The sequence below is a fragment of the Heterodontus francisci genome, chromosome 34, assembly GCF_036365525.1.
Source record: "Heterodontus francisci isolate sHetFra1 chromosome 34, sHetFra1.hap1, whole genome shotgun sequence".
NCBI lineage: Eukaryota > Metazoa > Chordata > Chondrichthyes > Heterodontiformes > Heterodontidae > Heterodontus > Heterodontus francisci.
The window spans coordinates 10,931,155-10,944,908 of NC_090404.1; the positions used below are offsets into that span (position 1 = coordinate 10,931,155).

At 47.3% G+C, this 13,754-nt stretch overlaps 1 protein-coding gene across 1 annotated transcript; it reads right to left on the minus strand.

The window, feature by feature from the left end:
- Window positions 1-274: 274 nt before the first annotated feature.
- Window positions 275-5,821, minus strand: LOC137349045 (BTB/POZ domain-containing protein 17-like). The gene is made up of 2 exons (XM_068014321.1): window positions 5,748-5,821; window positions 275-3,031 (listed from the first exon to the last, which is right to left on the minus strand). Exon 2 carries the CDS (start codon window positions 3,026-3,028, stop codon window positions 1,718-1,720), a length of 1,311 nt encoding a protein of 436 aa, XP_067870422.1. The 5' UTR covers window positions 3,029-3,031; window positions 5,748-5,821; the 3' UTR covers window positions 275-1,717.
- Window positions 5,822-13,754: the final 7,933 nt, after the last annotated feature.

Here is a 13,754-nt window from a genome sequence, read left to right on the forward strand (position 1 = left end):
TGTCTGTAGCCGATCTCTGCAGTTGGGAGTGACAGTCTGTCTGTAGCCGATCTCTGCAGTTGGGAGTGACAGTCTGTCTGTAGCCGATCTCTGTGTCTGGGAGTGACAGTCTGTCTGTAGCCGATCTCTGTGGCTGGGAGTGACAGTCTGTCTGTAGCCGATCTCTGTGTCTGGGAGTGACAGTCTGTCTGTAGCTGATCTCTGTGTCTGGGAGTGACAGTCTGTCTGTAGCTGATCTCTGCAGATGGGAGTGACAGTCTGTCTGTAGACGATCCCCTCAGATGGGAGTGACAGTCTGTCTGTAGCTGATCCCCGCAGATGGGAGTGACAGTCTGTCTGTAGCTGATCTCTGCGGCTGGGAGTGACAGTCTCTCTGTAGCCGATCTCTCCGTCTGGGAGTGACAGCCTCTCTGTAGCCGATCTCTGTGTCTGGGAGTGACAGCCTCTCTGTAGCCAATCTCTGTGTGTGGCAGTGACAGTCTCTCTGTAGCCCATCTCTGCAGCTGGCAGTGACAGTCTTTCTGTAGCCGATCTCTCCGTCTGGGAGTGACAGTCTGTCTGTAGCCGATCTCTCCGTCTGGGAGTGACAGTCTCTCTGTAGCCGATCTCTCCGTCTGGGAGTGACAGTCTCTCTGTAGCCGATCTCTCCGTCTGGGAGTGACAGTCTCTCTGTAGCCGATCTCTCCGTCTGGGAGTGACAGTCTCTCTGTAGCCGATCTCTCCGTCTGGGAGTGACAGTCTCTCTGTAGCCGATCTCTCCGTCTGGGAGTGACAGTCTGTCTGTAGCCGATCTCTCCGTCTGGGAGTGACAGTCTCTCTGTAGCCGATCTCTCCGTCTGGGAGTGACAGCAGCCATCGACTTCTTTATGTCTTTGTCTTTTGGCTCCTCGTGTTGACTGAGGTGTTGGTCATCTCTTTGGACCTCAGGGTCCTCAGTTTTCTTGAGCTAACCAAAGTGTTAGTCCGGAGCCAACACGGATCCACCTTAAAATGCTCTTTTCCATCCAAAGACCATCGATTTCTCTCCTGAGCTCCTGGTTTATACATTTTATTTCTTGTGACTAGTCAAGGTACCGTGTCAAGGTTGTCCCTCCCATTTCCGTTTGGAGCCCACAGATTCATCTCATGGCTCATTGCTCGCTAGGACATCGTGTTTACCCTTTTACTTATGAGATCTCACCTTCTCAGCTTTCGGAATATCTTGTTTCAGAGCTTGTGCTGGAATCATGTCCTTGGAAGAGAAAACAGGCCAACACTGTCGTGGCTCTCTGCTATAGAATCTCTTAACAGAGAGAGCAGCTTCATTTCAGGCAATCACAATATCAGTCTGAGAAATATCACTTCTTAAAGGTCCCATTTCTTACACACAGGAGTCCATTCAGCCCATTGTACATGTGTCATCTCTTAGAAAGAGCTATCCAATTAATTCCACTCCCCGGCTCTTTCCCCATAGCCCTGCAATTTTTGCCACTTCAAGTATGTATCCAATAGTCTTTTGAATGTTATTTTTGAATCTGCTTCACAACTCCCATCAGGCAGTGCACACTAGATCACAACTCGCTGTGTCAAACAAAAAAGAATCTCCTCATCCCACCGTCTTGTTCTTTGGCAGATTATTTTAAATCTGTGCATCCTTTGGTTACTGACCTTCCTGCCAGTGGAAACAGTTTCTCCTTATCTATTCTATCAAAACTCTTCATGGTTGTGAACATCTCGATTAATGTTTCTCCCAGGTGGTCTGATCAATAAGGTGCAGCTTCAAGGTACCATTAGTCATGTATTTATCCCGCTCTGACAAGGGGAACAGATCATTGATCTCGGCATTCTCTGAGTGTGGGACCTCGAGGGTCTTCACATTGCTCACAAACCACTCACCGTTGACGAATTGGTAAAGCAGAACGCTCAGCTTGTGAGAGTGCGTCTTGGCCGCTGAATCGCGACAGCTCACCGAGACAGATAGTGTCATCGAGGCATCCTCTTTCCAAACCTGCTCATATCCCCTGTGATAGTTACAGCTCTTCTTTGACCGCTGGGTTGGAATCCCCTTACTTTTAGGGATAAAGGTGACGTACCATCGAGTCTTCAGTTGGAAATAGCTGGTCAATATCTCAACAGATGCGCCATTCATCGCCTGATATTCTGGGAGGTCCCACACTTGGCTGAACCTTTCTGATGTGTAAAGCCTCATGGTAAATGGAATGGTGGTGATGTCATGACGTTGGCTGATGGCATCCATTGACAAAAGGTGCGCTTGGTAAACCAGCAAGCTCTCCCTGAGCAGGTAGGAAGAGATTGCCTCGGGTAGGCTTCCTGGGGCTTGGAGGTTAAACAGATTCTCCGGGGACATCATAGGATAGCGAATGTGGGGCAACATTTCCTCAGTGTGGGCAGAATGCAGGGACAGCCAGCTCACCATGGCTTGGAAAAGGACCACTTCATCTTCCACCACCAGGTCAGACCTTTGGAGGAGAGCAGAGAGTTGGTGAGCTTCCATCGATGTCCAGTCTGGGGACTTCATGACGGTGCCCATGTTCCAGGCTATGAACCAGAAGCATTCCTCTTCCAGTTGGCCCAGACCAATCAACTTGGCGTATCTCTGCCAAGTGATGGCACGGTTGGAGGAGCCCGGGGCGGCCACGTTGGCCAACATGAACCGCTGGCAGCTTTCTCTCAGCTCCTGGACATTGTACTTTTCCGACAGAAGGTGAAGGGAAATCACGTTCTCGGTGTTGAGGGTGACACTCCCGCCATAGAGGTACCTCAGGAAGTCCTGGAAGTGGGCCAGGCAGTCCTCTTCCTCGGTGAGGTGGACAGCCTGGCTTTTAGCATCCGACCAACGCGCAGTGTCCAACAGGGTCTTGAAGACATCGCTGCGCACGACCAAGATGAACCTGTGGGCGTTCAGTGTGAGCTTCCTGTTCACAATCAGTTTGATGTCGCTGAGATCCTCCTTGTTGAATAGGGCAGAGAGGGTACTGATGAAGCTGGTCTGGTGGTCCAGACTCTCTGAGGGCCCAATGGCATTCATCACCTGGCAATGAAGTGCACACAATCATTAATTGGCAAGGAGGGAGGAGACAGCAAGCAGGGATAACAGAAAGTTATCCAATTGGCAAGCTGTGACCAGTAGTGCCCCACAAACCCCCCACCAAGGGATCTGTATCTGTACTATTCACTATATTGATAAACAACTTGAGTGAAAGACTGGCGAGCCATATATCTAAGTTTTCTGACAACATTTTCTGACAACACTAAGTTAGGTATCATAGAGTCATAGAGTTATACAGCACAGAAACAGGCCCTTCGGCCCATCGTGTCTGTGCCGGCCGTCAAGCACCTATCTATTCTAATCCCATTTTCCAGCACTTGGCCCGTAGCCTTGTATGCTATGGCGTTTCAATTGCTCATCTAAATACTTCTTAAATGTTGTGAGGGTTCCTGCCTCTACCACCTCTTCAGGCAGTGTGTTCCAGATTCCAACCACCCTCTGGGTGAAAAAAAAATCCTCTCTACACCTCCCTCCCCGTTACCTTAAATCTATGCCATAATAAAAACAAGAAATGCTGGAATCACTCAGCAGGTCTGGCAGCATCTGTGGAAAGAGAAGCAGAGTTAACGTTTCGGGTCAGTGACCCGTCATCGGAACTGACAAATATTAGAAAAGTCACAGGTTATAAGCAAGTGAGGTGGGGCAAGAGATAACAAAGGAGGTCTGGATTGGACCAGGCCACATAACTGACCAAAAGGGCACGGAGCAAAGGCAAACAATATGTTAATGGTGTGTTGAAAGACAAAGCATTAGTACAGATTAGGTGTAAATACACTGAATATTGAACAGCAGCAAGTGCAAACCTGAAAAAAAAACAGTGTGTAAGCAAACTGAACAAACTAAGATGAAATGAAATAAATGCAAAAAAAAAATTGTAAAAAATGTAAAAAAGAATGTAAAAAAAAAGGAAGAAAAAAATAACGAAAAATGAAAGTAAAATGGGGGGCTGTCATGCTCTGAAATTATTGAACTCAATGTTCAGTCCGGCAGGCTGTCATGTGCCTAATCGGTAAATCAGATGCTGTTCCTCGAGCTTGCGTTGATGTTCACTGGAACACTGCAGCAATCCCAGGACAGAGATGTGAGCATGAGAGCAGGGGGGAGTGTTGAAATGGCAAGCAACCGGAAGCTCGGGGTCCTGCTTGCGGACTGAGCGGAGATGTTCCGCAAAGCGGTCACCAAGTCTGCGCTTGGTCTCCCCAATGTAGAGGAGACCACACTGTGAGCAGCGAATACAGTATACGACATTGAAAGAAGTACAAGTAAATTGCTGCTTCACCTGAAAGGAGTGTTTGGGCCTGGGATAGTGAGGAGAGAGGAGGTAAATGGGCAGGTATTACACCTCCTGCGATTGCAGGGGAAGGTGCCCTGGGACCCCTGGTCCCTGCTTATTGGTACCTCCACGAGGGGAAAAAGTTTCTTCCTATCTACCTTATCTATGCCCCTCATAATTTTGTATCCCTCAATCAGGTTCCTCCCTCAGCTTTCTCTGCTCTAAGGAAAACAACCCGAGCCTATTCAGTCTCTCAGGTGGGAGGTATACAGTAAATGGCAGAACCCTTAGGAGTATTGACAGGCAGAGAGATCTGGGCGTACAGGTCCACAGGTCACTGAAAGTGGCAACGCAGGTGGATAACGTAGTCAAGAAGGCATACGGCATGCTTCCCTTCATCGGTTGGGGTATAGAGTATAAAAATTGGCAAGTCTTGTTGCAGCTGTACAGAACTTTAGTTAGGCAACACTTAGAATATTGCGTGCAATTCTGGTCGCTACACTACCAGAAGGACGTGGAGGCTTTGGAGAGGATACAGAGGAGGTTTACCAGGATGTTGCCTGGTCTGGAGGGCATTAGCTCTGAGGAGAGGTTGGAAAAACCCGGATTGTTTTCACTGGAACAACGGAGGTGGAGGGGCGACATGAGAGAGGTTTACAAAGTTATGAGCGGCATGGACAGAGTGGATAGTCAGAAGCTTTTTCCCAGGGTGGAAGAGTCAGTTACTAGGGGACATAGGTTTAAGGTGCGAGGGGCAAAGTTTAGAGGGGATGTGCGAGGCAAGTTTTTTACACAGAGGGTGGTGAGTGCCTGGAACTTGCTGCCAGGGGAGGTGGTGGAAGCAGATACGATAGTGACGTTTCAGAGACATCTTGACAAATATATGAATAGGATAGGAATAGAGGGATATGGGCCCCGGAAGTGCAGAAGGTGTTAGTTTCGGCAGGCATCAAGATCGGCGCAGGCTTGGAGGGCCGAATGGCCTGTTCCTGTGCTGTACTGTTCTTTGTTCTTAGCTGAAATACTCCAGCCCAGGCAACATCCTGGTGAATCTCCTCTGCACCCTCTCCAGTGCAATCACATCCTTCCTACAGTGTGGTTCCCAGAACTGTACACAGTACTCCAGCTGTGGCCTAACTAGATTAAAAGCAAAATACTGCGGATGCTGGAAATCTGAAATAAAAACAAGAAATGCTGGAACCACTCAGCAGGTCTGGCAGCATCTGTGGAAAGAGAAGCAGAGTTAACGTTTCAGGTCAGTGACCCTCCTTCAGAACCGCCTAACCAGCGTTTCATCCCTCCCGCTAACTCCGTTTCTCTCGGTATCTCCAATCCTCTCCATCTCTGCCTTTCACGGAAAAGTTGTATTTAATTTCTGCTGCAGGAAAGAAATGAGTGCTGATTTGAACTTTTGACTGAACTCACAGATCAACGACGCTCTGTACAGGAGCAGGCAGGTATGTTTAGGTTTAGCTCAACACTTTCACTTTCGTTTCCCTGTTCTGACGGGATTATTCAGTGAGTGGGAATAACGTCATTCATCCCGCCCACACAGTAAGAACCAACATAAAACCCTCAACAACTGGAGGAGCGAGGGGTGAATTCTGGGCCCGCCCCCCCCCCCCAGTGGGCGGATTCCTTAGCCTCCAGCCCCGCCCCTTCTTCCTATTGGTCAGGAGCTGCCGTCAATCACCCGGGTATTGTGAGCTGCCAGGTGAGAGGTCGCTGGCGGGAGCGGGTTAATCAACCCCGGAGGGTGGGGAGCGGGGTTTACAAATACCGAGTGCAGCCCCAGGCCCGAATATTAAACAATGAGCATTATTCACTCTCAGTATCCGCCGCTTCCGGCTACTCTCCGACCTCAAATCAAAAACCAAAGGCCCGAGATAGAGTGGATTCTGAGGCGCAAGGGCCTGTGGGTAATTCAGCAGCCATTGGAGACCGACTCAGTCAATTTTTTGCGTGAATCTGGGGAAGTCAGGATGAAATTATGATTGTGTTTGAGCCAGCCGAAAAACAAACCACCCAGCCTAGGCCCACTTTCCAGCATTTGGTCCGTAGCCCTGCAGGTTACGGCACTTGATGTGCATGTCCAGATATCCTTTAAATGAGTTGAGGGTTTCTGCATCTACTACCCTTTCAGGCAGTGATTTCCAGACCCCTACCATCCTCTGGGTGTAAAAACTTTTCCTCATCTCCACTCTAATCTTTCTACCAATCACTTTAAAACTATGCTCCCTAGTTACCGACGTCTCTGCTAAGGTAAATGGGCTCTTCACATCCAGTCTGTTCAGGTCCCTCACAGTTTTTTACATCTCAATTAAATCTCCCCTCAGCCTCCTCCTTTCCAAGGAGAACAACCCCAGCCTAGCCATTACTTTCCTCATAACTGCATTTTTCCAGTCCTGGTAACAGTGGCGCAGTGGTTAGCACCGCAGCCTCACAGCTCCAGGGACCTGGGTTTGATTCCGGGTATTGCCTGTGTGGAGTTTGCAAGTTCTCCCTGTGTCTGCGTGGGTTTTCTCCGGGTGCTCCGGTTTCCTCCCACAAGCCAAAGAGACTTGCAGGTTGATAGGTAAATTGGCCATTATAAATTGTCACTAGTATAGGTAGGTGGTAGGGAAATATAGGGACAGGTGGGGATGTTTGGTAGGAATATGGGATTAGTGTAGGATTAGTATAAATGGGTGGTTGATGTTCGGCACAGACTCGGTGGGCCGAAGGGCCTGTTCCAGTGCTGTATCTCTAATCGAATCTGCTCTGTACCCTCTCTGGTGCAATTACATCCTTTCTGTTATGAGATGACCAGAACTGCACACAGTACTCAAGTTGTGGCTTAACTAATGATGAATACAATACCAGCATAACCTCCTTGCTCTTAAATTCTATACCTCAGCTAATAAAGGAAAGGATTCCATTTGTCTTCTTAACCACCTTATCGATCTGTCCTGCTACCTGCAGGAATCTGAGGACAGTCACTCCAGGGTCCCTCACTTCCTCGACACCTTTCAGTATTCTCTCATTAATTGTGTATTCCTTTGCCTTGTTTAACCTCCCCAAATGCATCACCTCACGCTTCTCTGAGCTGAATTCCATTTGCCACTTTTCTGCCCCTCTGACCATTGATATCTTCCTGCCTACAGCTATCCTCCTCGCTTTCAACCACGTGGCCAATTTTTGTGTCATCTGCAAATTTCTCAATCATGCCCTCTACATTTACATCCATATCGTTAATATATACCACAAAAATCAGGGAACCAAGTACTGAGCCCTGTGGAACGCCACTGGAAACAGCCTTCCAGTCACAAAGACACCCATCAACAATTACCTTTTCTTCCCTGCCACTGAGCAAATTTTGTATCCACCTTGCTACATTTCCCTGGATCCCATGGACTCATGTTTTTTTAACCAGTCTGACATGTGGGACCTTGTCAAAAACCTTGCTAAAATCCATGTAGACCACATCAACTGCACGACACTCATCAATCCTTCTTGTTACTTCTTCAAAAAATTCAATCTAGTTAGTCAGATATGGTCTTCCCTTAACAAATCCATGCTGACTATCCTTAATTAATCTGTGCACTTCTAAGTGACAGTTTATCCTGTCTCTCCGAATTGATTCCAATAATTTTCCCACTATTGAGGCTAGACTGACTGACCTGTAATTATTTGGTCTATCCCTCGCTCCCTTTTGAAACAAAGGTACAACATTAGCAGTCCTCCAAACCTCTGGCACTACATCTGTATCCAGTGTGTTCTGGAAAATGGTCAATCAATGATGACACTCTAAAAATGTGAATTTCCAGTCAAACCCCTGTCCCAACAAAACTGCTCAGAGTCACAGAATCAGAATGACCACTTCCTGGGGGACCAATAGCAGCGGGATCACATCGAAAGGGATCCCAATGAGAATGATCTGATTAATTCGATTGGGAGAGAAATTAGGGAACTCCTGAACGTTATTCACATCAAAATGAAGACTTTTTTGCCTGTGTGAAATGTGTTGGTTTGATCAATGAAATGTTTGTAAAAGACAATGGAAGAGAAGGATTGAGATTTTCCATGTGGGACAGAAGTGAGACGATTGAACGGAGAAGCAACAAATTCCCAACAAGAGCAGATACAGATGATTGATCCAGAACAGATCTCCTGTCTTTTCTTTCTTTATTTGCTCCATTAACAACGCTTTTCCCTTGAATCATCCTTTGTATATTGAAAATGTCTGCAATTTGGCAAGGTCAGAAGGATACATTCCATAGCTAAGAGTTGTCAATTACACTCATCCTATACTCATCAAGAGACGTTTTTGAATTGAATGGGCTCTTCTGAAACAAAGAAGGTGTGAAGCAGCCACATCCTGGGCCATTGTCGGTCACCATAGGGTGGAAGGTCTGCGTCTTCCAACAGAAGCAACATGGCGGAGATTTCTAGATTAAATGGGAACTATCTGGAGAGAGGGATCCAGAAAAAAATCATCACCAAAGCTTGTCCAGCTGAGAGCTGAGAGAAAATCCAGCAAGCCGAAAAGGAAGGCACCCTGCTGTGAATTCTACATTTCAACATGTGCAGCAGAGAATTGGAAGTGATCCCCGTCTTCAAACTGAAGTTTCAACCAACAGAGAAATTTACAAACACCTCAGGCCTGCAAGTAAAGGGAAATTGACCTCTGGGAAAGTTCAACAGGTTAACCATGAACCCCGAAATCCTACCCCACTTCGAACCACTTCCCTCTTTTCCTCTCTATACATGTAAGTGGGTGTGGTTGTGAAAAACTTGGGATAAGTCATATTTCTCAATAAATAATCTTCAGTTTGTAAACTTACAAGAAAACCTGCCGCTGTCTATTTATTTGACAAATACAACACAAAGTGGTTAAAACCATAATATAAACACTTGCTCTGATCAGGTGGGAGTTCGTGGATATCCCTGTCCTGTAGTTCCAGGTTTTGAGTATCCCTGTCCAGCAGTTCAAATCCCAGTGTATACCTGTCCCACAGTGCTAGTTCCTGTGCATACTTGCCTTGCAGTGCTAGTTACTGTATATATGTGCCCTTCAGTGCTAGTTCCTGTATATACCTGCCCCACAGTGCTAGTTCCTGTGTATACCTGCCCTGCAGTGCTAGTTCCTGTGTATACCAGCCCTGCAGTGCTAGTTCCTTTGTATACCAGCCCTGCAGGGCTAGTTCCTGTGTATACCTGCCCTGCAGTGCTAGTTCCTGTGTATAAGTGCCCGCACTGCTAGTTCCTGTGTATACCTGCCCCACAGTGCTAGTTCCTGTGTATACCTGCCCAGCAGTGCTAGTTCCTGTGTATACCTGCCCCACAGTGCTAGTTCCTGTGTATACCTGCCCTGCAGTGCTAGTTCCTGTGTATACCAGCCTTGCAGTGCTAGTTCCTGTGTATACCTGCCCCACAGTGCTAGTTCCTGTGTATACCTGCCCCACGGTGCTAGTTCCTGTGTATACCTGCCCAGCAGTGCTAGTTCCTGTGTATACCTGCCCCACAGTGCTTGTTCCTGGATAAACCTGCCCCACAGTGCTAGTTCCTGTGTATACCTGCCCAGCAGTGCTCGTTCCTGTGTATACCTGCCCCACAGTGCTAGTTCCTGTGTATACCTGCCCTGCAGTGCTAGTTCCTGTGTATACCTGTCCTGCAGTGCTGGTTCCTGTGTATACCTGCCCTGCAGTGCTAGTTCCTGTGTATACCTGCCCTGCAGTGCTAGTTCCTGTGTATACCAGCCCCGCAGTGCTAGTTCCTGTGTATACCAGCCCCGCAGTGCTAGTTCCTGTGTATACCTGCCTCGCAGTGCTAGTTCCTGTGTATACCAGCCCCGCAGTGCTAGTTCCTGTGTATACCAGCCCCGCAGTGCTAGTTCCTGTGTATACCTGCCCCGCAGTGCTAGTTCCTGTGTATACCTGCCCCGCAGTGCTAGTTCCTGTGTATACCTGCCCCGCAGTGCTAGTTCCTGTGTATACCTGCCCCGCAGTGCTAGTTCCTGTGTATACCTGCCCAGCAGTGCTAGTTCCTGTGTGTCCCTGCCCTGCAGTGCTCATTCCTGTGTATACCTGTCCCGCAGTGCTCGTTCCTGTGTATACCTGCCCTGCAGTGCTAGTTCCTGTGTATACCTGCCCTGCAGTGCTAGTTCCTGTGCATACCTGCCCTGCAGTGCTCGTTCCTGTGTATGCCTGCCCCACGGTGCTAGTTCCTGTGTATACCTGCCCTGCAGTGCTCGTACCTGTGTATACCTGCCCCGCACTGCTAGTACCTGTGTATACCTGCCCCGCACTGCTAGTTCCTGTGTATACCTGCCCCGCACTGCTAGTTCCTGTGTATACCTGCCCCGCACTGCTAGTTCCTGTGTATACCTGCCCTGCAGTGCTAGTTCCTGGGCAAATTTGTCCAGCTGTTCTTGTCAGAGCTGGAACATGTTGAATTTGTCTGTGAATCTCACATCCTGGAAACGTGATATTGAAAATGTGCAGTTGAGACGATGCAAAACCCACTTTTCAAACAAAACTCTCCCCATTAACAGGATTAGAATGTGTTTCCCGGAGGTGGAGGGAGGCCGGTTACCATCCAAATTCATCCTAATGAGAGTGATCTGATTCCAAAGATTCAGGGAAGCAAATTCAGAAACTCCTTCAGGAGTTTAATGACTTTGTACTGGATATTTTTTCCCGTGTGATTTGCAACGGTGAAATGTTTGTTTGAGTGAGTGCAGAGGATTCAGTATTTCATCTTCTTCCTCAACACTTTCTCTGAGCTGAGGCCAAAAGATTAAATGCTTATGTAGTGTGGCTGATACCAGTTTCACCTGACACAGGGAAGGTCACTTGGGAAATGCTTCCTTCAGTGTGTAACAGGATGTTGGTTAATTAACAGTGATGAAATAAACTGCTTTGTAAAATGTCTTGCTTTGACTTGGAATCGAACGCGCTGAATCCTAATCACTAGACCAACCAAGAGTTGAAATAATCGATTGTGCACCCAATAACTGAATACAGTGGTGTTCATTTGATTTTGATTTTTTGTGCTGCGTGCACATCCATTTCATAACTCTACTGCTTACAAACCTATTCCATGTGTCTGTGTTCTTTGTTCATCTTTCGGCTGAATCTGTTTTCATTCAGAAAATATTTTCTGCCTATTTATTTCTCTCTTACTTTTCATTTACACCTAAATACAGTTATACACAACACAGACACACACCAATCCATTGAGAAATAACACACACATTTATTCAGAACCAGCACACTCATACACCCACAATACATTTACAAATATCACAGTATCAATCATCAATATTTATAGATTTAGAACCTGATGCATATTGTAAAAATAAGGGCAAATTTACAACTGACACTTACACAAAGCATCACATCAGCACTCACAGTTTATACAGAAACATGTCAGCCACATACATACACTCACAGTTTTTTTGTCACACAGTTCTGTTTGAAGTTCTGGGAAAAGTCTATACACCAAAAGTTGAATAGTTTTTCACAAGCTGCCCGTCCTGTTGTGTATTTGGAGCAGTTTCCTACTTTCATAGCGGTGATTCTGAGTGATGATTCTGGGACTTGGTGTGTGGAATTGGATTTGAAAGCTAAAGGGAACACTGCTCAGTGTTCAGCTCTCAGTGACAATTCCACAGCCACTTTCATCACCTGTTAGCAGCGAGACTGGAACAAATACAGCCAGGGACTCTGAGTTTACATCAACAGAGATGAAGTTATTTGTTGCAGGTAAAACATCATTAAAATGGTCCACTGTGTTCAGAATTGTTTTCCATAATAACAACTGTACAATAGCCCCATATTGTGCATTCATCGAATCAAATTTCATTCGTTCCTTTGAAGCTACTAACTGAACATATTTCTCATGGTGTCAATGTAAGTACATGGTTGATTTATCTGTGGCTTTTCTTCCTGACTTTATTGGAAATTCATGCTGGTGAAAGAATTTCAGTGCTAAGTGACTGGGTGGGAGCAGAGCTGGTAATGTTTGGACAGCATTACCCCTGAAATAATCAAGAGTGCCAAGCCTGCTATACTCTCAGCACTACATGAACTGCTATGCCTGTGCTGGGACGAGGGAGCAGTACCTCAGGACATGCGCGTTGCCAATATCATCACCCTCTATAAAAACAAAGGTGACCGCGGTGACTGCAACAACTACCATGGAATCTCCCTGCTCAGCATAGTGGGGAAAGTCTTTGCTCGAGTCGCTTTAAACAGGCTCCAGAAGCTGGCCGAGCGTGTCTACCCTGAGGCACTGTGTGGCTTTCGAGCAGAGAGATCCACCATTGAAATGCTGTTCTCCCTTCGTCAGATACAGGAGAAATGCCGCGAAGAATAGATGCCCCTCTACATTGCTTTCATAGATCTCACCAGTCTTTGACCTCGTTAGCAGACGTGGTCTCTTCAGACTACTAGAAAAGATCGGATGTCCACCAAAGCTACTAAGTATCATCACCTCATTCCATGACAATATGAAAGGCACAATTCAGCATAGCGGCGCCTCATCAGACCCCTTTCCTATCCTGAGTGGCGTGGAACAGGGCTGTGTTCTCGCACCCACACTGTTTGGGATTTTCTTCTCCCTGCTGCTCTCACGTGTTCAAGTCTTCAGAAGAAGGAATTTTCCTCCACACAAGATCTGGTGGCAGGTTGTTCAACCTTGCCCGTCTAAGAGCGAAGACCAAAGTACGGAACGTCCTCATCAGGGAACTCCTCTTTGCTGACGATGCTGCATTAACATCTCACACTGAAGAGTATCTGCAGAGTTTCATCGACAGGTTTGCGGCTGCCTGCAATGAATTTGGCCTAACCATCACCCTCAAGAAAACAAACATCATGGGAAAGGACGTCAGAAATGCTCCATCCATCAATATCGGTGACCACGCTCTGGAAGTGGTTCAAGAGTTCACCTACCTAGGCTCAACTATCACCAGTAACCTGTCTCTCAATGCAGAAATCAACAAGCGCATGGGAAAGGCTTCCACTGCTATGTCCAGACTGGCCAGGACAGTGTGGGAAAATGGCGCACTGACATGGAACATAAAAGTCCGAGTGTCCCTTGCTCTATGGCAGCGAGGCCTGGACAACGTATGTCAGCCAAGAGCGACGTCTCAACTAATTCCATCTTCGCTGCCTCCGGAGAATCCTTGACATCAGGTGGCAGGACCGTATCTCCAACACAGTCGTCCTCGAGGCGGCCAACATCCCCAGCATATACACCCTACTGAGCCAGCGGCGCTTGAGATGGCTTGGCTATGTGAGCTGCATGGAAGATGGCAGGATTCCCAAGGACACATTGTACAGCGAGCTCGTCACTGGTATCAGACCCACCGGCCGTCCACGTCTCCACTTTAAAGATGTCTGCAAACGCGACATGAAGTCCTGTGACATTGATCACAAGTCGTGGGAGTCA

Coding starts and splice junctions, on each gene's coding strand:
- LOC137349045 (XM_068014321.1), bottom strand. CDS start 3,028: ATGAATGCCATTGGGCCCTCAGAGAGTCTGGACCACCAGACCAGCTTC.